The sequence below is a fragment of the Lampetra planeri genome, chromosome 5 (genome assembly GCF_965212315.1).
Source record: "Lampetra planeri chromosome 5, kcLamPlan1.2.h2, whole genome shotgun sequence".
Classification (NCBI taxonomy): Eukaryota; Metazoa; Chordata; class Hyperoartia; order Petromyzontiformes; family Petromyzontidae; genus Lampetra; species Lampetra planeri.
Window position 1 is genome coordinate 7,809,445 of NC_136111.1, and position 22,660 is coordinate 7,832,104.

General features: G+C 51.9%; 1 protein-coding gene across 1 annotated transcript in view; it reads right to left on the bottom strand.

The window, feature by feature from the left end:
* Positions 1-21,149, bottom strand: part of LOC144718771 (immunoglobulin-like and fibronectin type III domain-containing protein 1) — a 54,463-nt gene extending 33,314 nt beyond the window's left edge. The window contains exons 1-14 of the mRNA XM_078594297.1: positions 21,056-21,149; positions 18,200-18,334; positions 17,420-17,562; positions 14,020-14,119; positions 12,604-12,633; positions 11,541-11,586; positions 7,932-8,112; positions 6,728-6,841; positions 5,096-5,261; positions 3,694-3,845; positions 3,017-3,134; positions 1,958-2,254; positions 1,388-1,632; positions 955-1,081 (exon numbers count right to left, since the gene is read on the bottom strand). Of these exons, the coding sequence (XP_078450423.1) occupies positions 955-1,081; positions 1,388-1,632; positions 1,958-2,254; positions 3,017-3,134; positions 3,694-3,845; positions 5,096-5,261; positions 6,728-6,841; positions 7,932-8,112; positions 11,541-11,586; positions 12,604-12,633; positions 14,020-14,119; positions 17,420-17,562; positions 18,200-18,334; positions 21,056-21,140 (1,939 nt within the window). The 5' untranslated portion in view covers positions 21,141-21,149. The remainder of the gene's footprint in view (positions 1-954; positions 1,082-1,387; positions 1,633-1,957; positions 2,255-3,016; positions 3,135-3,693; positions 3,846-5,095; positions 5,262-6,727; positions 6,842-7,931; positions 8,113-11,540; positions 11,587-12,603; positions 12,634-14,019; positions 14,120-17,419; positions 17,563-18,199; positions 18,335-21,055) is intronic.
* Positions 21,150-22,660: the final 1,511 nt, after the last annotated feature.

Genomic DNA, 22,660 nt, shown 5'->3' on the forward strand with positions numbered 1-22,660 from the left:
ATGCATTCACGTCATTAATTCCAGTTTTAGTTTTTTTTCTCTTTCTTATTAAATGTGAGCCAGACATAGCGTGGCGGTGGATGTAAGTGCTATTTGTGCTCGGAAAATTATTCAAGATTCTGTCCAAAGAAGATCTCGATATTCTTAGAACAAAGTGCTACGTTTCCAACAGTGATGCAGAAGGAGACAACAATTTGCCCAGTTAGACAAACGCAATCTTCAGAAATTAGCATAATCATAACACGTAATCAACTGGTACGTAATGGTAATCCGATGACACACTTTAGGCTGAGTAATAATACAGGATCACCAGTACCTGCCAAGGGTAATCAGATTACAGTCTACATGTAGTCTTGTGCTTGTGAATGCCACTGACGATTTGGAGTTAGGGGTAAGTTTCGGGTCAGAGTAAGGGAATGGTACTGGTTGATTCGAGTCAGGGGGACAGCTATGTCCAGTGAGTGGAATAGTACTCATGACTTGCTGGCAATTGGCGAGGTTATAGTTATGGGCTAGTATCAGTTACCGATTGGCTAGTTGGTAGGCGAAAGAATAGGCACTCATGCTAGTCACTAGCCAACCAGCTATTCGTACTCGTACCTGGTTGTTTAGTTGTTTCAGGGTTAGTTTAGCAGTAGAATCAGCGCTTTGGATAGTACTATTCGCTGTTTGCCGGAGCTGATTCGGGTAGGGGAGCCAGGCCAAGTGCTTGGGTGGCTAGCTGGCGACAATAAGTCCCGAGAATTGGCACTTGTTCGGCTCGTGCGCTCCACCAAGCAAAAAAAAAAAACGCTCAACATCACTACTCCCCCATTGCAATCGTTGTCGCCTTCTCAGCTGTGTGACCACCATTTCTCTGCCGGTGCTCGCGGCGCCACCGGTTTTCCGCCCCCCCCCCACCCCACCGGCACGCTGGCTCGAGCGTGCGCGCACACGCGCGTGTCCTTCACTCACCGGCGCCGTCGCCGAGCCCCGAGCCGTCCCCTCCGTCGCCCGAGCCCGACTTGTCCAGCAGGTTCGAGCCGTCGCCAGAGCCGTTGCCGAAGCCGTTGCCTAAATTGTTCTCTTCCGCCGGCTCAACCTTGACGAACGGACACGAGCGACTTGTGTTATTTCGTAACGTGCAGGCGGGCGGCTGTGGCGAAAATGACCACAGCAGATGCAATACACGAGGCGCCGTAGTTGCTGGCAGGACAACTGGTCAATTAAGTCGGTTGAACAGCTACGAATTGGGATTTCCACGCCTCGTTAATTTGTGATCGTTTACTCGATCCTCTTAAAAAATTGTGTGGCTGCCACGAACCTCCCGCCTACACCACCCCCCCACCCCACGTGCCACGCCCGGCGTAACGCGGCCGCCGATGCCGAGTGTGGCTACGCCGCTCACCATGATCACGGGTGGCGGCGGCGGCGGAATCTTTTTTCTGGACCCGTCGTCGAGCCCGGCATTGCCCTTGAGGCCCTTCCCTGCATCAAGCCCGGACTTGGACCCGTCACCCTTGCCGCCTGTGCCAGATGTGGACTTGTCGTCTCCACCTTTTCCACCATCGCCGGTGGATTTCGGCGGGGCAACCACGGCCTTCTGCGCGCGCCGCTCCTGCCGTTGCTTCTTGTTGGCGTCGTCATCGGCGGCTGGGGTGGAGATCGGCACGGGGGGTGTCAGAGTCACTGCGTTAGTACCTGACTCTACAGACTGCACACCGGTGTCGCTGCAGAGCACGCGGCTGCAGGGCCAACACGCCGGTGTCACCGAGCGGCTCGTCTCTGAGGTCTACACAACTGGCGTCCCACCCCAGACTGAGTGTGCAAAAGCCTCCTCCTCGCTTCCCGTACCCGCTCCCCCCTCCTCCTCCTCATCCTCCTCATCATCCTCCTTCACCCACACCCTGCTCATCCTGCTCCTCCCCCTGCCCTATCGCGCGTGCACCCTCGCATGCACGTGCACGCAGGGACCCACCTTCGACGCGGAGGAACGTGTTGGCGGTGTACTCCCTGTCGTCGTCGTCCTGCTTCACCACCACCGTGTACTCGCCCGTGTCCGTCTCGGCCGCCGGGTTGAAGCTGATGCCGTGCTTGCCGCCGTCCGAGAAGATCTTGATGCGCCCGCTGTCGATGTCGCCGGCCGCGATGGGCAGCTTGTCCTTGAGCCACGTGGCGTTCGTGCCCTCGATGTTCAGCTCCGAGCTGAAGCTCGCCGTGTCGCCGGCGCGCGCCCGCACCGAGCGGAAGCCGCTCTTGAACTTGATGGCGCTTTCTGCCGCGATGAAGGGGCGAGCAAACGTGGCGGGGGGGTGGGGGGGAATCGGTTGGGGTGGAGGGCAGTTGTTAGTTTATTGTGCGAACGCGCATGTTCGCGCGTGCGTGTATGTATGCGTGCAGGCAGCGGTAGTGGTAGCGGTCAGTGCGCTCTGCTACAAACCCGGCGACCCCATTTCGATTCCTGTTCACGGCTAGCAACACCAGTTACGATTATCTGAACCAGTCCGGGGCCTCCCCAAGGTCGACTAAGCCTGAAATGAGTGCCCGGCGCGGTGCGTAAAGATATCGCCGCTCGGGAGACAAAGGCGGCCGAGCTTGGTGCTGGCCACCCACCCCCTTGTGTGCCGTGCCAGCCTTCATAGGTGCTCGTTCACAGCACTTGCCCCATCAGTCTGTTAAGGCTATATAGGGGATCTTTGTCTTGCGCTGCGCTATGAACCGGTGACCTGATTTCTATTCTCGCTCACAGCCACCAACGCCAGTGACAATTACCTTAACCGGTCCTGGGCCTCCGCCAGGTCGACTCAGCCCCCAATGAGTGCCCAGTGCGGTGTATGAACGTGTCCACGTGGGAGACAAAGGCGGCCAAGCTTGGTGCAGTGACACCCACCCCTTCGTGTGCCATGCCGCGCCGGCTTCTATCGGTGCTCGCTACGAGCAATCGCCCCAAAAGTCTCTTAAGGCTATACCGGGGGGGGGGGGACCTTTGTCTCGTGTATGCGCGCGTGTGCATTTGTGCGTGCATGCTCGTCCCTACTTGCGACTTCCAGCCACGCGACCGAGCTGCACCCGAAGACCCCTATCGAGTAGACGCCCTTGTCCACCATGCGCGTGTTGTGGATTGTCAGCTGGTGCGTCTTCCCACCGTCCAGCACCTTCAGGGATGGGCACCCACCGTGGGAAGCCTCTTAGCATCGTTGGTGTGAGGTGGCCGGGTAGCAAAAACATTGGTTTCCTCCCGAACAATAAAAAAATGTGTTCCTCTGCGAATTATCGTCGCATGCATTCGATCTTTTTTCGAAGGGAAATAAGCTTGTGCTGACAGTGCATTGTCACAAGGACCACGGAGCTTGCTTACCTTGCTCGTACAACGATCGCGATGATAGCGACGATGACAATGGATGATGAGGATTGTGATGACATCATCAGAGTCGTCACTATTATGATGATGATGATTATCACCATGATCGTCGTGGCACTCACCTTGATTGAACGTCGCGATGGAAATTATGATTACAATGTTCATAATGTCACCGTCATCACTCATCTTGACTACATTCACGATAACATTGGTGACAATGATGACGATCCTGATGAACCACGGTATCTTCTTCGTGTGCATGCAAGCTCCTTGACCTGCGATCATCAAGGTAACAATGATGATGATGACGATGATCATGATGTCACCATCGTCGGTATCATCATGACACTCACCTTCATCTCATACTTGTTGGACTCTATAAGCTCGAGGCTCTTGAAGTTCCACGTGGCGGTGGGCGTAGGCATGGTGAGCTTACACTCGAAGGTCACCGACTCCCGCTCATAGCAGCGCATCGACTGCAGCTGCCGTATGAACACCTGCTCATCTGTGGCAACAAGAGACACACGGTACTCGTTTCATCTGCCCCGGAGAGATGAAGGGCTGAAATAAAGCATTCTCCGTATCAACCCACTGCCACCCCCTCGCCCCTCTGCACCACCACTCCCAAGCAGTATTTCATTCGCGATAGAGTTGAGAGCGGGGTGCTCTCGGCACAGTCCCAACGCGAGTAACGAGAAGGCAGCATAATGACAGTTCTTCATAGAGAACGGCCACTGAAAGATGACTTCACAGAACTACTTCTGAGGCTTCTTCAATTGCCTTTCATCCACGCGACAGGCACTGCACCATCTTCAGATGCCCTGCTTGAGAGATCTTCATTGCATGGTAATCAAATCAAAGTTTTTGTTTTACTTCGCATATCTGACATTTTGCTGAATTAAGTGACAAAGTAAGTGTAGCATGATGGAGGCTTTATTTTGATGCACAGCCATTGATGACAGGCTTGAGAACATCACACACTTGGAGAAGCCAGTTTAATCATGGGGTGGTCAAAAATGCAGTTTCGAAGGCAGGGATCTCAACGATGCTGGCACAACGCCTAAGCTACGCCATTCCAAGCCGTATGAGCCAGTGTTAATTTTCTGGATGAACTTACCGATGGTCAGTCAAACGATGACCATGAGTGGACAATAATCCTCGTTCCCGCACCTCTGATTCGCTCGGTTGGCTACGAACGGTGCGAAAGAACTTCAGCATACAGTGAATAGATCAAGCGTGACGATGACTACAACCGCTGGCCACGAGAGACCAAATCGCGACCGACAGTATAACGTGACGGAGTTTACGAGCCCGAATAAAAACACGCAGACCAAAGGCCACTCAGGAAAGTCATTGGAGACAGCAGTGTGCTGACCAAGACCAAATATAATAGCTGGCTATACTATACATGCTTATAAATGTAATTACTTGGTTCACCCATTGGGTGACCGGATAATAGTGTTGGGGCGGGGGGTGAATTGCACAACTCACGCACCAATGGATAATGAACGTGGACTAAATCGCCTGAGTGCCCACAGTCGACTCGGCAAAGAGAAGGACCACGTGAGCATCGACGGACCGAGTCCCCCCCCTCCCCCCCCCGACTCAAATCTCCCAGGCTGTCGTCAACGTGGCGAAAGCTACGACGACCGGAAGAGAGAGGACGCTCACGAAGTGAATCGAACGCCGCCTTCTGAGCCACCCGGCCGCGTCCCTCGGCGGTAGCGCCGTGCCCACCGCTCGCCGCCCACGTACCGGTGTAGTGAAGGTGTCCGGCCTTGATCATCTGCCCGTCGATCTCCACCGTGTACTCTCCGTCGTCGTCCCCGTTCACGTCGTTGATGACCAGGCAATACTTGTCGGCGATTTTCTTCAGCACGTGTTTCCCTTCCGTCTCGTCGATCGTCAGCAGCTTCCCGTTCTGCGGCACAAAACGTTTCGACGTTCGTCGTCGTCGTCGTGATTTTCTCCCGATTTTATCCCCGATCGCGTTGACGACGTAAGAGATTGGTTGCCAATTAATCGATGTGGCACTACTCGAGCACATTGGTACAAGGCGGAGAAAAGTGGAAACAAATGACTAAATGTGCAGCGGACACCTGCGGGCTGCCTGCCCATGGACCGTGATGATGATGATGATGACGCGTCGGACGCTGTTAAGCGATGAGACGAAGTCTCCGTTCCGAAATGTCACAGTGAACAGCCGATAGAAGCAAATTTCGTAGAGCTAGCTATGAGATGCCCTTGACGTCCTAATCTGAATATTTATTTATAGCCATGAAGCTCTTTTTCACAGATGTCTAGTAGGAGCGGGTCGGAACGTTACGGCAAACAATACACCAAACACGAGATGAGTGGAAAGTAGAGGAGCCAGCTACTTTGCACATGAGAGTAGCGTTCCATGGTATGACAGTCTGAACGACATGAATGAGTGAGGAGCTTTCTCCTGGCGCTCCGGGTTGACCACGTGTGCGCCAGCGATGTGGTTCAGATAATTCGGTTTCCTCCGAGACGAAACAAATAAATAACATCGGCCGGGCCTACACCAGACAACAAGCAGCAGCCCGCAGCACTACATCATCGAAGGGAAACGTGAGCTGCTCAATTCCGTTCCCGAAGAAGCTCCCAGGACGTGCAGCGAAACGTCGGACATCATGCCGCACAATACGCAGTACAAAGCGAAACCACATCGGAGGGGAAGTCACATTTAATAACATTAATATACATTAAATTGAATTGAAGTACCTTTAAGAACCGATCTCTATAAATGTGGACCGAGGTCACTCGAAGAGACGACTATGTTTGTGCACAAGCAAATATCAGAACTCTGTTCTGTGTCTCCACGCGTACATTAATTGTGTGTTAGTTCATCGGCCCATCAGCTGTCCAAAACGATACTATCCGTCAGCAGGAGCAGCATTTTGTTCAAGCAAGCAAACTCTGGACTGTTTTGTGACCTTCTGGGTCTCATGAGCATAGTCAGGCCAGCAAAGCGAATACTGCTGTGTTGACAGATGGTATCGGCAAGGGCCACTACATTTAAATGATGGGACCGCTGTTCAACAAATAAGGCTACGACTGCGGTTGAATGCGGGGAAGGAGCATGAGGGGGAGGAGTAGAAGGAGGAGTGGAATAATAATTATTTATAAAGCGCGCGTAAACAATCGTTCTCAGGGCGCTATAATATAACGAGAAGAAAAGCGCGATACGAAAGATTCTAAAACATTCGGATAGAAGAGCAAGAAAAGGAGTAAAATGGAACAGCAAGAAGAGCTGAACAAGTGGAGAGGAGAGGCAGAAGGAGGCGGGAGGCAGGGAACGCCGGTGCTCCCTGCCAACCCGGCAGCTGGCCTGCAGCGATTTGAGGAATCGTGGCGATCACCCACCTTGAAAAATCGCAGGTTCTTGCTGGGATCCAGCCGCTCCATGTAGATTTCAAACACGGCGGTTCCCTCCGCATTCACCTTCACGTGCTTTAACGCCTTGCGAAGCTGCAGCTCCTAACGGGACGAACACAACCGCCGCCCGAAGTTTGGCATCTCAAAAAGTGCAAACGCGCTGGGTGAGATCACGGGCAATAAGAATATCTCACGAGGGCGAATGCATTGTCTCGAGCCGTGGACAGCGTTGCCTGCGCAATTCACACGCAAAATGGGACCTCTAATGTCCCAAAAACATTTTTCTCCCAGGACAGCTTCCTCAACAAGATGAGGGCCTGGGAAAACCCGGGCAGGTGGCAACCCTAGGCCACGGACAAACACCCGTACATTAAATCCGCAGGACAAACACAGAGAAACACACAATGCCTGTCCACCCCAGAGCTGCTTGTTCTTTGGTTGCATCTTCCTATGTCACTCGAGGAGAGGCCTATGGTAGGTTCAGATATCACTTGCAGCCGATAAGTATACAGCACTCTGCCGCCGCTTCTCAAATGCACGCACAAGCAGTGAACAACGACAGAGATCCCCCAAAGAGCCGTAGCAGACTGCTGGGGCAAGTGCTTTTGGCGAGCACTTATGAAGGCCGGCGAGGCTGAGTCGACACATGAACAACAGCAGCCGCCATTTGCCACTAAGTGGCGGTGACGTCACAAAGGTGCTTGTGCCAGGGTAGGTGCACTTTGAGACCACGTGTCGAAGGTTCGCTGGCAGGAGTTCGCGGGAGAGACCCAGGTGCCATGGGTTGACTGACTGATATAACTGGGAGATGCCCCACCATATGAACAACACACACAAGACGAAGATCCAACGTGTAGCCTTCACAGACTGTTGAGCAAAGTGCTGTTAGCGAACACCTATGAAGCCTGGGGCGGTACACAAAGGGGTGGGTGGCCAGCATCACGCTCGGCCGCATTTGTCTCCCTAGTGGTGATGTTTGCACACTGCACCAGGTACTCATTTCAGGCTGAGTAGACCTAGAGGAGGCCCAGGACCGGTTCAGATGATCGTCACTGATGTTGGCCGTGAGCGGGAATCGAACCCAGGATTCCGGATTCGTAGCGCAGCGCGCTACGCGCGACACCAACGCTCCACACACACAGACAGGCACACACACACACAAATGGGTGCACACACACACATGAGCACGTACATTTTCCTCCTCCTCCTCTTTGGCCTCCTTCATGGCCTGCAGGCGACGCAGCATGCCGCGGAAGTCCTTGATGCCGTACTTGAAGCAGATGGCCTCGTAGTCCTTCCTGTCGGCGCTCATGAGGATGTCCCACACCTCCTTCTCGTCGAGCGTCTTCTCTGGGACCTTCTCTTCTTCCACCCTGCGAGGAGGTGGCGGAGAAGTGGGGTGGTTTGTTTTCCGTTTTCAAACCGCAGACGCGGAGCGCAAGGCCCACACGCCCGAAAACAAACGAGTGACGAGCAACAAACGGCGCCATCGAATGCGCAAGAGACAACGAGTTAATAGCAGTTTGTCGAATTGAGAAATGTTATACTGGAAAGAGAGTCGAGATGAATCGGCTGCTACTTAAAAGCCCCACATACGGTATGAGCCACTGTCGATGTATGGCCAGGTCACCACTGAAAGAGAGCTAGTAGCTCGGTGGGCTTATACCCGGTAAATAAAATAGCTTAGTTTTAATTGGGATGATGGGAGACAATCCGAAAGTGGATCGGCGCGGTGAAGGAAGCAGAGAGGGAAGAGTTCGGACCTGCAGCATGCTGGTGGAACAGAGTACGGATAAGACAGTCCGGGTTGCGGGTTCAAATCCCAGTTGTGGAGTGACCCAGCCCATCATTTCTCCAGGTCAATAAAGTGAGGTGACAGTTTCTGGGAGGTCAACATCCCTTGTTCTCTGTTACAGACTAACCCCGGCCATACAAATGTGGACTACTTATTTGAGCAGGAACTTACTTTGACTCTTGGCCTTGTTTGGAACTCAATCACCATTCCGCCAAGTTTAAATCCACGTCGTATTTGACAGAACACCCGTTTATCAGCGTTGATTTATTGATTTACATCCCCAACAAAAGCCACCAACGCAACGACTGGACGCTTGGCCCCATGCACCAGCGCAATAGAACACAACACACCTCTGCACTGCATGCACGCGCACATACAGCCCCGTTTGTCAATGTGCGTGTACGAGTACAGCCCCCTTTCTAATTGGTCCACTGCTGCAGAGGGGCCTCCCCAAAGCCTTCCAGCTCTTGGGGGGGGGGGGGCTCTTTGACGCACGCTTCACCACAACTACGTCATTGGCGGTTGGTTGAAGGCGTGCAGCATGGACGTGGGAGCACAGAAGCACAGTGCAACGATGGGCAGTGCTTGCACTGCCTTCTGCTGCCCGCAATGCACATCATGCGATGGCACACAAAATAACAACAGCACCACCACCACCACCACCAAACGAGACGCAGTGACGACGTCCATATATACCGAGCACTCCAACAGTGTCTGCATGGAGAGCCGTATATATATTGCACCGCTAATACTTAAAGCTGCCTGTACGTGGCAGGATCGCGCAGTTTGCGCGTGCCTCACCGATTCTTTCTGCGGAGCAGAGCAGAGATGACATCACACAGGTACCACGAGGGCATTGGCTGCGCGCCACTTTTTCATTGGTCGTTTGCCCAGCGAAAAGTACCACCACATCGGCGCAGTGATGGGCCAAAACTGGCCGGATATTGGACAATGACAGATACAGTGGTCTGGCGATAACCCAACACTGCACACATTCTGGCGTTTCTTGTCCCAAGACTGGGCTATTTTGGACAAATCTTGCACAAATGAGGGCACAAATACTAATTTGGTGATGGCCCAGCGCTGTCCAAGTTGTAAGGTTTCGTGTGCAAACGTCGACCAAATAATGGTTCAATTTGGATTCAATAATGGCTAAATAATGGCCTTCTAATGGAAAAAAATCGCTGGAAATGATGGTTTAATACTTATCAAGTTGTGGTCCAACAATAAACTAGTGATAGGTTAAACATTGGCCAATGAATTAAACTATGTTGGCCTAATAATGGCCCAGCATCAAAGTTAACAGCACCCATATTTCTAAGACGCATGTAGCGCATTTGTTCGTATGTGGTCAAACGACGTTCAGAAACGTTGATGTTGCGCTGAACTGACAAAGGCCACCTCAGTGGCTGTCTGCAAAAGTCGTCTGACAACACGAAGGTGGGTGGCCAATCTATGAAGACTTGCGGCTAAATTCGTGATGGTGGAGAAAAGCAAATGGAAACGGCTGCGACCATTGTGCCCGAGCTATGGCTCAATGACACACGTGAGGGGAACGACACGCTACTCTTTGGTTCTTTCGGTAAAGTCACGTCGGTGAATAATGCTCTTGCTGTGGTTGTCACACCTGATGATGATTGCTTGTGTTGCAATCGAAACGTCGTGATTCAATTTACTTTTTTTAATTTTTTATTTCATTTTTCACCTACGTGACTTTACCGAAAGAACCAAAGAGCATGGATCCTTGCGGTCACGAAAACTTCAAATCTAGAAGGGGACAACACTCAAAACCATTCCGTGGATTGGTCGGCGCCAATCCACTTGCTGTCCTGCCACGAGCCCCACGCGCACAACAAAGTGTTGGACTACAGGCGGAGGTCGAGGCCAGCGTTCTAGCGTCACGTCGTCGATGAAAGGCAAAGGTGCAGCTCGATTGCTTGCTCGCGTCGCTGCTGGCGGATGAGCCTCCGCTAGGGGGAGGTCAAGAGAGCCCATCTAGATGGGCGTCATGGTGGCGAGATGTTAACTACCTCGCCTGGTATACAGGAGGTTGTGGGTTCGATCCCGATCCCGACCCTGACACTTTGCTATATATTTGGATTCTAGATTTGAAGCTTTCGTGACTGCAAGGATTCATACTCTTAGGTTTTTTCGGTAAAGTCACGTAGGTAAAAATAAATAATAAAATAATAATAATATCAATAATAATAGTATATTTGGAGTTTGGGTGTTCTCCCCGTGGTCGCGTGGATTTTTCCTCCGTGTTTTCCCTCCACATTTAAAATCGTGCGTTTAAGATGCATTTGGCTGCTGTAAATTTACACGCGACAAGCCACTTCGTTGAGCTATCATTTGTGGTCAGGTCGCTTCTGAAAAAGAGCTGTAGAGCTCAGTGGACTTTACCTGGCAAAATAAAAAAAAAAAAATTTTTATCGTTAATTATTTGGCCTACTCTTCCACGTTGACAATACATCTCGGAAATGGTGGCAGTATCTACACTCTTCTCCGTCGCAGATGACCCGACGACTAACGATGGTGTACCCCGCTTACACTGCTGGTTGGACAGAGGATGAGGATTTAAGAAACGTGGCCTCACTATACCAACAGCTGTGCCAGTGGAACAAACCAGCGACCTCTAGGACTGCAAGTCCAGTGTCCTAACCATTACACCCAGGGCAGCATCCACACGATATTACGACGCCTTACAGAAAATGTATTTCGTATATGAAAGACCGAAACGGGAGGATTTCTCCACAATTCTGGCTGTCGCCTGATGATGCTGGTTGTTGTAATTACCGGTGAAACGTCACGGCGCTCAAATTGTAAATGTTGTAGTGGGTTCACTCTCCAACACACGGGTGTGCTGAACTAGTAACGAATTGGCACGTTTTGTTTGCGTGACAAACTTTACTAATTGTCTGTGTCGAGTGGTGGCGGGTTTAAAGAACCTTTATTATGGGTAATGTTGGTCACGAAAGCCTACGCGTTAAATGGAAAATGAGTTACCTTTTCTTGAGCTTTGCACGGAAGTCCCCCGCATCACTGACCTCCTCTGTATGTCGTGTCATCGTGAAGAACATCAAGTCCAGGTTAGAGGGTTAAGGCTTGAACAATATTACATACACGCAAGATACAAAGATCCCCCCTATAGCCTTCAACAGACTGTTAGGGCAAGTGCTATTAGCGAACACCTATGAAGGCCCGCACGGCACACTAGGTGGTGGGTGGCCAGCACCACACCCGGCCGCCTTTGTCTCACTAGTGCCGATGTTGGCACATCGCAGCAGGTGCTAATTTGAGGCTGAGTTGACCTAGGCGAGGCCCAGAACCGGTTAAAATGTTCGCCGCTGTTATTGGTCGTGAGCAAGAATTGAACTCGGGTCACCGGCTTTGTAGCGCAGTGCGCTAACCGCTGTGCCACCGCTCCCCACCATGTACACACACGCACGTACAGAATATACATTTGTTTGCAGCAATTTTTAAGCCGCCGGTAGATGAAGGTGTCTCCACACCATGTCGCTCATGCTGTGATGGGTTTAATTATACAGAACCAATTTCTCGCAATCGTAATTGTAATAAAACTTGAAAACCCCCACATTGCGTGTGTATGACGACTCGCTGTACTGCCTTTCCACAGGTGGTCGCACAATGAGCCTAATCGCACACTTGCTTACTCCACTTGATCCATTCCCACTTTATAGATAGTGAGCCTGTGGGTGGCCTTTTGTGCTTGCACAGGACAGGACTCAATATGAACCGCGATAATCGCTGCATGAGTAAAAATGTTTACAAAATAGAGAAAGGGCCCTTGGCTATTAACACAAATAGGGCAGTTCAGCAACGTTGGATCAGCGTGTCAGACTCTGCAACTTGAAGTATTGAATGCTGAAACCAGTCCAGAGTGTGCTTGTATTGAACCAACGCTCCAGATAAGAGACGCCCTCAGAAGGCGTATGACCGATGGGTAACGTGTACCAAACAAAACCAAAAACATTTTATATTTTGGTGCAGAAACAAATATGGGGAAGGAGGTGCTGTGATTTTGCATTTAAAAAACAATACTGCTTACGTTTCATCTGTAGTGGCGCTGACTTGCGGACTGCATGCGCCCAAAGAGACAGCAAACAAAAACAACAACATTGCAGACTTTTCAATTGTCAACAACAATACACCTGTCATTATCACAACTACAGATGAGATCACTTACCCAGAAATGGGTAAGGCAACATTGCTCGGTGGAGAGACAGTGTAGCCGCGGGGATAGGTTGTCTCCCACCAAATCACCCTGAATGAGCGTGATCTCATCGGATCTCAGAAGATAAGCGGGGTGGAGCCTGGTTAATGCGATGCTTGGCTCAGTGAGCACCTGAGGCTTGCCACGTGCTGAACGTCGGTCCTTTGCTGTCGCCTCCACGGTGTGGAACTCGCTTATCCCTTTGCACATCCGCAATGTCAAATGCACTCCTGACTTTTAAGAAACATCTAAAGACTTTCTCTGTTTGGGTCAGGGCTTTCGAGTAGCCCTGAGCTTGGCTCTGCTCCTCTGAGTTGTTGGCCTGTCTGCAAAATCTGGCACGTTATAAATACCATTATTAGTATTATTCCTATCACTCCCTGATATGAGTGGTGGGTTTTCTCTGGGGTTGTACGGGTTTCCTCCCATAGAGCCAAACGCTCATCAATGTCATTGGCCAAACATCCCAAATGAAGTTGAATCCCCCCCTCTGCAAAAATGTTGGACTTCGTGAAACTTGTCTGGGTAAATAATTGCAATTGTATTGGCGTAAAAAACGCAGGGCAGAGATTCAAACCTGTGTAGTGACATCGCTGGATGTCACCATGCTGTAAGGGCATTGCCCGCCCTAGGGGGCACGGTGTGTGTGTGCCGACCTAAGGGGAAGGTCGGGTAAGGCCATGACACTCTGGTTGACCCGGGAGGACACGTGACCAGTTTGAATGACAGAGGGGCCCCCAAGAGGGGGCTAGGAGGGTCACGTGATTCGAACCCATGTTCTTCCTGACGGTTCTGGAAGGGGGGAGTGGCCAAAGGCGGAGCCGGCCACGCCGGAGAGAATATAAGCCGAGTCCCGAGAGGCATCTTGGTTGTCCGTCCCGGGGAAGAAACCCTTCGTCTACGATCTCCGTTCTGCGAGTCTTGCAGCACGTGGACCCGGGCAGGATGTTGTTGGTCCCGGGTCCGGAGTTAATAGTTACTCAGTAACCAGTGTAGTTAGCCAGGGTGGTCACCACCCTAGGCCGTTGTCTTGTTAAAGGGTGAAGTCACCCCGTTGTGTTGGAACTAGATAAATGCGCTGCCTCCAAGTCTAAGGGTGCGACTCAGTTGAACTCACTATACCTGCATCCTTGAAATGTTTTTAACGAAGCCGCCTCAATGTTCTATCCCCCTCGGCTACAGCTTCTCCGCCACGGTTCAAACTAAGCCGCATCAATGTACTACTGCTGCGGCTGCACCCCCCCCACGCACGTGAGATGGCAATGAGGGCCACGGCGATGGAGGCCTCGGCGTGCACGTTGCTGGCGGTGCAGCGGTACGTGTCGGCGAGTTTCGAGACCACCTTGGGCACCTGCCGGGGGGGGAGGGGGGGGAGAAATACGCGGCGTCAAAGGGGGGGGGAGGGGGCGCAGGAGGACACCCTTCGCCGCCTGGACAGATGCGAACACACCCGAACAGGGTAGAGCTGGGACGATTTGTTGATGTTGTCGATTAATCGACGACCTTTTTTTTGTGATCGATCGCTCGAGCCTCTTTTTAACAACGGCGTGTGGCCTCCCATGTCGTGCCTTCGCGAAGGCCGGAAGCTCCCTAAAAGCCCCTGAAAGCCACGCCCTGGGTGGTGATGCACTTGATGACGCCGATGACATCACAAAGCCCTCACCCATCGCCCTCAGTACGGCGGCAAGTGTGGGAACAAGAGGTGGCGCTCGACCTTTCATCCCAACTACGTTCGCGTTGTCCGATTCGTCGAGTAACGGGACCGATACATCGGTAGAGAGTAATGCATTCCTTAAATAATCGCTTGTCCCGGGCTCTAGAACAGAGACACTCTGACCTGGACTTGGACCAGTCGCACGTGGCTCAAATTAGAGCCATGTGCGGTGGCGGTCACGGCCATACAAAAAGGGGGGGGGGGGTGCAGGGGCCCAGAGCAATTCCACCATGTGCCCCCCCCCCACCGCCTTCAAACTAAACCATAAGTATTACATTTGACACCGTAAACATCGAAGAGCAGGGCCCCCCAATGCACGGGGCCCAGGGCAGTCGCCCCGATTCGCAGTGTACTTCTCGGGACGGATCTGGTGTTGTTGGTGGTGGTGGTGCACGCCTGAGGTCCAGGGCTTTGTAAGCAAGAGTTGCTGGATCAAACAGATTTATGAAACTCACCCGCCGGCTGCAAAGGTGGCCTGGAGATTGCAGTATAGCAAATGGGTTGTGACTCTGTGGAGAGCTTTGGTTGTTATCCCCTTAAAAGCATGGGTTTGCTCTGGGTACTCGCTTATTTTGTATCCCCACATCTAAAACACTCTTTTAGGAAATTAGCAAAACACTCCAACGTAGGATCCTGCTGAACAAGAGTTGGGACCCGGTGAGGCTTTGCAATTTACCTTCATACATTTTCGGGAGTCATTGGTAACCAGGCTAGGATTTTAACAAAAGCACAGCACAATTGAGAACCTGGCTCAATCACAAGCGGGCTGAAACCGGGATTCAAACCCAGGATCTCAGGGATCGAACTGCGGTTGTTGTTTCTTGGTGGCATGCGCCAGGGTCGAGACTGCTGACCGTCGTGACACTCGCCCACCCATCAATCTTCCGAGTGGTTATTTATACTTACAGAGTTAACATTGCCTCCAAGGTCAGGCTTGCCTTTTTTTTTTCTTCCATCGTTTTAGTCACGGTGAACGCATAGGTAAGGGTCTGACGGAGATGTTAGTGCCAACCGCTGCACGCTCACTGTTTGTCTTTATTATTGTCACACGGTTATTGTGATTGTAACAGCGGCATATGAATGTTGTGTGGAATTCTATAATGTGGGAATTTGGGCAGAGCCGGAGTTAGGGGGTTGGTTGTCCAGCATGTTGCCTTGGCTGGGTTGCCTGCAATTGTGAATTATATAAATTATACAGTAATACAGTAATGGCCAGAAATAAGTTGGGCAGCGGCTCTCACTGCACTATAAATTGATATCCCAGCCACGGCCGACATCAGAGCTGGTTCCACCCCCTCTGCAACACACTGCATTAATCATCATGGTGAAGTATGGTCAAAGAACAACAACAACTAAGTGGTGTCACCACGGCACTTGTGCAAGGCTATGTGCATTTGAAGGCCAGGTGAAGTGTCGAACGCCCGCTGGCAGGAAGTCACGGGACAGACCCAGGTGCCATGGGTCGACTGACTGAGATGATCGACCGATGCAGTAGGTCATGGTCAAACAACCTCCATGATCGACATGGTGTGGGGAAAGTATTTCTGCCAGCAGTCAATTGACACAGATCTGTGGATTATAAGTATATAATTGATGGAAGGATACTTATAATCCTTCCGTCAATTTTGGAGAAGACATCTCACCAAATATAAAGAAACAAGGCAGGCAAATCACGCATATTCATGGATTCTGCAACACTTTCCAAACGTGTGCATGTCATCGGAAATATTAAAATAGCGACCATTCAGACCACGACGAAACAACAGTCCTCGGGTAGTGGCTCTGCCAGGGAGAGCACGGCTAACCCTCTGCGTAAATTTCTAGGATTTTCATCGGGTACAATTTCACAGGGAAAATCCTAACAGCAACACAACTCTATACTCAAGTTCTGTTCATGTTGGATCACCCTTATGAGATGTATCGCACATCCTCGATGCAGTCGGACATAAATACTGCAGTAACGCTTTCAACCCGAATTGGAAAGATTCAACAAAAGGGCAAGGATGTTTTTTTTCCCAAAATGTAAAACTTAAACGACTTAAAATACCACCAAAAATCTTAAAGGCCTTTCTGGATCAATATTTTGAGCTGCATGAGTTGATCACGAGTTAAAATTATCAAAAAAAAATGCATTGACAAATTTAAATTTAAGGAGTGACGGCAGGATAACATCACTAGATGCCATAATGGCCACACACCTGATGACATCTTGACCTTCTCTTCCACGATGGCCTTACATCTTGGAAAAGGTGAGAATAGCCACGGTTTACTCCACCGTATGCCACCTGCGAATTGACTGTAGGTGTCACACATTGGTACTGCTGGGTGGTCAGAGGTGGGGGGATTTAAGAAGCGTTCCCATTGAGAGATTCAAAACGGTGACTTCTGAATTGCAGTCTCCTGTGCTAACCATCACATCACGATGGCCCGACATGAACAAACATCCCCGTGAAGCCAAGAAGTTATGTTCGTGAGGGCCCCACAACAGGCCGGAATGGCATCGAGTTGTGGCCAGCACCCACGCCCCGCTGCCTGAATCTTCACGGTTTTGTTGCTTACACACAAAACCAGAAACTAGTTTAAGGATGCGTTGACCTAGGGGAGGCCCGGCATCGCTTCGGATGGTCTCCACTGATGTTGGCCAAAAGTGGGAATCGATCTCGGGTCACCGGTTTTGTTGCACAAGCCACTGGTGGGTTGGGGGGGGGAAGTGGCCATTTGCCCTGGACCTCACGCAAAAGGGGGCCCATAAGCGGGCTCTGTTCTTTGTTGTGGATTTCCGCTGCAGGCCTCTATTTAACCTCATGAAGGGACCGAATCGTCACTGGTGTTGGCTGTGAGCGGGAATCGAATTTGGGTGGCCGGGTTCGTAGCGCAGCACTCCCGACAATACATTGCATAAACACACAGACACACGCGTGCGCATGTGTTTCTTACCTCCATGATGTGCTCGTCCTTGCGCGGGTCATAGTGCACCTTGTAGTCAGGGCCAGTTACCACTTCCTCCCCGTTAATCCTATGCCAGGTCACCGTGGGTGTCGGCTTCCCAAAGACTCGGGCACGGAAGGTGGCCGATTTCCCTTTTCACACAAACAAATGGGGCGCAGTGTTACACACATGCACTAGAAAGGTGAATGCGAATCCCTGCAATTGCTTGCTCACACTACTATTGGCAGAAAGGCGTCAGCTAGTGGCAGCTACAGAGCATCTCTCTAGAGGATTCTTCGCCTTTTCTTCCCTGCTGGCCAGAAAAAAGTTCTACACACGTGTGTTGAACTTTTTTCGCACCTTACCTAGCCAACCGTGCCAATCGGATGTGTGGGGAAAGAACAACAAGACTTATCGTGATTATAAAAAAACGTCTCTCGCAAATATTGGGACTGTTAATGTCATCCCGGGGAGACTTGCATATTTCCCAAGACAGCCGCTGCCTCAACAATTAGAATACGATCCTGGAAAATCCAGGACAGGTGGCAACCCCCGTTGCCATGGGTTTTCTTAGTCCACCCAGAGCTGCCCCCCCCCCCCAGGGCCACCTCGGGGTCGCGAGCCCCTGGGCGCAGTTGCACCACGCGCACGCTCGATAGCTCCACCGCTGGCACCGTGACGGACGAGCGCACGTCGTCTTGTCGCGTCCCGAGCGGGCGGGGGGGGGTGGTTGGGGGGGGTAGGGGGGGGGGTGGTGGGGGGGTGGTGGGGTGAGGGGGGGGGCCTCACCCTCCATGAGAGTGAGGGAGTACGGCTTGTTCACGAACTCGGGGATGCTCTGCCCCTCCGGCACGGTGCCCTTCTCCGTGTGGTGGGTGTAGGCCACCATGTTGAGCGTGAAGGATTGCTTCCGCCGGGCCTTGTCTGCGCCGCGTCAACAAGAAGCACAAAAATGAACAACAAAACGATCCACCGTGTGAGCTAGCGCCTACCTGTGACTGCCCGCAACTGTGGCAGATGACTGATGTTTTCACGGAGCACACCGTACGGGTGCTGGTTTGAGGCTGCGTCGACCAGGGAGATGTCCACGACCGGTCCAGATGATGATTGCCGGGAGATGGCAAAATTCGGGTCGTTGTGTTCAAAGCGCAGCGTCGCTAACCACTGCGCCACCGCTCCACCCAAGCCTTTCAACCCCCTGCCAACACTGCGTGAATGTAATTCTTTCCAGCTCGCTCTTTCTCTCTCTCTTTTGTGAGTTATCAATCAATCAGCTAATGAGCATGGTGGCACGGGGTGCCTTGCCCACCCCACCCCCACCTGGTGGGCAAAGCTGCGAGTTGGGGCCCCCTTTGAGATCTGTTGTCAACAACAACCGTGTCGAAGAACAAAATCAAACGTTTAAAATGCGGCGTAAATTAATTTTCATGAAAATGCTTTCATTTACGTTCCACGGTGTATTTAAATTTAATTCAAGCGGTGATGTAATATTGCAAGTGGGGCACTACGGAGCTGTAGCAGCTGCATGTTGCGAAGACGGAGTGCCCCTAGAGCGTTAAATGTTCGAGTCCGTGAGCGTAATGATGTCATCAAGCAAGGAGAGCCGCGATATTTAATTGCCTAGGTGCGACCGTGGGGGAAAAATCAAATATTGGGGTCCCACCTGACCGATCTCCGCACCCCCTGAGCTGATAATGTCGTCACTACGCCACTGTCACCGATGCAATGAAGCCCCCGTGAATCCATTGTCACACACCGCGTGCGATTTAGCTCCCGGTTCCTTCCAGAACACTCAACCCCTGTCCCCAGCATCGCTCGTCGCCGTGTGGGCCTCTTTCATCCATCCCTTCGCCTACTCTCTCTTTTGAACCCTCATTGGTGCAATGAAGCCCCCATTAACCCTGCCGCCGCCGCCACCAAAACACAAGACAACGATCCCCCGTGTAGCCTTAACAGACTGTAGGGGCAAGTGCTGTTCGCGAGGAACTATGAAGGCCGAAACGGTACACGAGGGGGTGTGTGGCCAACACCACGCCCGATCGCCTTTGTCTCCCTAGTGGCGATTTTTACACACCACTGCACCAGACGATCATTTGAGGCTGAGTCGACCTAGGGGAGGCCCGGACCGGTTCAGATAATCGACATTGGTGTTGGCCGTGAGCGGGAATCGAACTCGGCTCGCCGGGATTCGTAGCGCAGCGCGCTAACCGCTACACCGCCGCCACTACCACGTGAGTCGTCACGACTGCTCCCTGTCCCAGTATCGCTCCACGCCGTCGCTCGTGGCACCCGTCCCTCTCGAGTTAGTCGGCCCTCCACGCTTCATCATCACCACCACCATCGTCATCATCGCCGTCGTCGTCATCGTCGCCGTCGGCAATCACGGGTTGCCGCGGGGTAATATTTCTTGCCAAAAATAGCCGAGTGGCGGATGAGGGGCACCTCGGCCAAATTGTTCACGGTTCATCGCCGCGGCTCTAAACCCATCGCTGGCGCAATAAAACTCTCGCCACCACATCTCTCTCTCTCCCCCGCCGGCTAAATTAATCCCGAGGGCGCGCGCCTGGGTCGAAATAATTCGGGGCTTGCCGCAAAGAGGCACGGAGCTTGCAGAGCAGCGAGTGGCAGATGTCGGGAACTGAGTCACCCCCCCACGAGAGATAATCTCTCACCACGCTTCCCCGAGTCGCCGGCATCGATGCCCAGTGTTTCTCAAACTTTGTTTGGGTCCGCCCGAACCGCTCAGCCGATGTCAAAATTGCCGTGGACTGCATAGCGCCCCCGCGGCCCCCAACCCACCCACCCGCCCCTGGTGATACAAACACATTCACTTCTCTCTCTAAATCCCAGCAATACTAAATTATTCATATTACCGGATTTTTTTTTAATGCAGCTATAAGGTTTTTTTTTTTTAGGGAGAAGGGGGACATTTAGAACTTAGGGTTAGGGTAGAATTAATGTCCAAAACACGAATAAACATCGTTATCATTTTTTCATTTGCGTCGCGGCCCCACGGTACCACCTGGAACCACCTCGGTGACGGTGCCGGGGACCGGGCACTTTTGAGAACCGCATGCGGCTCGAAGCGACATGGAAGGGGTATTAAAGGTGCAGCGTTGCAGCCCTGGAAATTACTCCCTGTCGCAGCCGCTGCTGGCGGAAGGGCCTCCCAGCTCCAAGGGAGTTCTCGTGAGAAGACCTCTCGCAAGAGGGGAATGTGGAACCCCTCTCACGAGCGTGGCCGGACGACGCCTCGGATGCAGCGAGTGGTAGCCCCTCCCCCCAGCCCACACTCTTGCCCCCGTCAGTCAACTCTTTTACACCCGAGTTGCACTTTTTACGCACCGAAGTCAGCCGATCGACGAACTCTTTAATGCCGCCAAGGACAGAGGCGTGGGGGAGATTCTCAGAAAATTGGTGTTCCTCCCACTGCCACCACGCCAGGGGGGATTGAATGGAACTGGTGCCGGGCGAAACGTCGCTGTGCTACTCATCACCGCACGGCAGCATCCCACGAGTTCATTGAGAAATACATATCTGATGCATGGGTCACGAGCGCAATAATACATTTTGAAGCACGTACACAATCGGCGTGGGACAAGGCGAGGGTGGGTGGGTGGGGGGGTTGGGAATGGGGCACTACACCTTTTGGAGGTGCGAGGCTTTTATTTGAGACGCCATCCTTGCTCGGCTGAACGTCCGAGATGATGACGGGCGGCTTCCGAAGCATGGCTGCTGCTGCTGCCTCGGCGAGCCACGCACACAGAGAGACACGCACGCACACCAGTCGTCGTCGTCGTTGTCGTCGCGATCAATGCGATGTCACAATTGTAATTGCTGTCATAGCCGTAGAATGGTCATCAAACGTTCAAATAATCACAACCATCAAATGTCAATATTAACACAGCCATCATCATCATCACTGGCATAATGATCACAACCATCACCATCAGTGTGGATGACCACAACCATCGGTAGCATAATAACAGCCATAGTGATCACAACCATCTTTATCAGTGTCAAAGTGATCAGCATTACGGCGTAGAGCCTGTTGAGACCAGAACTTCTGTTTTGCTAGGAAGAGCTGTGTTGTTCAAATAGAAATGTCAAGAACGTATTACCAAGAACATCGGGAAATGTCAAGATCACGTTTGCCTGCCTCAACATTCCCGTACCTCCGATTCGTACGGTTGGCTATGTACCGCGCGAAAGAAGTTCAACATACATGCAGTACATACAACACTCACATTGTGTACTGTATTGTAATGCCTAACATGGATTCTGCTTTGCATACGTAAATACAAAGACATAGATCCCTCATATCGCCTTCAACAGACGGTTGGGACAAGTGCTGTTAGTGAGGACCTATGAAGGCCGACACGGCAGCTAAGGGGGTGAAGTGGCCAACACCACGCCCGACCACCTTTGTCTCCCTAGTGCCGATGTTTACACACCGCACCAGGTACTTATTCGGTTCGGATAATTGTCACTGGTGTTGCCGTGAGCGGGAATGGAACTCGGTTTGCCGGTTTTGGAGCGCAGATTTTCGAGTGAGTGATCGGGTTAGAGCGAGAAATCTGCTTGGCTAGTGCAGTTAGGATTATCAGTAGGGCTCGAATATGCTTTGTCTATTTTGGTAATGATGAGCTGTAGGGGCTAGTGCTAGAGATTCGTGTTATCACCTCTTATGGATGGGTTTTTTTTTGTATTCTACAGCTACTCCAGTTTCCTGCCACGTGCCAATAAAACTGCATTCATAGAATTGACCAATCATCAAAATGTTGCACACCCCTCCTTAACAGGAGCATTGGTGCTTCGTGAGGCTTTTCCTGGATCAAGGGCTTTGGCATGCAAATTACGTTACGTGTTATTTGGCTGGCTAGCGTGGTTGGGATTGGCGGTTATGGTTCGGAGTGGAATTGGAGCGTGGGTTTAGTCGGTGCTATGGGTCGAAGTCGAGTCGGGTTACAGCTAGAGGTAGGGCTAGCGTCAGGTTGGCTTGTGTGCTTAGGGTTACGTGTAGGAGGAATCGAGGCGAGTTTGCTAGATTGTTGAGAAATTAGTGTCGAGCGAGCTTTCGGCGAGAGCGAGAGATCTGGCGACCATCTGATCGGCTAGGTTCGTTGGCGTTAGGGTCGGGCTTCAAGTTGTCTAGCGCGGTCAGAGGTTAGGGCAGGGCTACACGTGGAACGCGTGCTGAGGTCAGAGGTTAGGGCAGGGCTACACGTGGAACGCGTGCTGAGGTCAGAG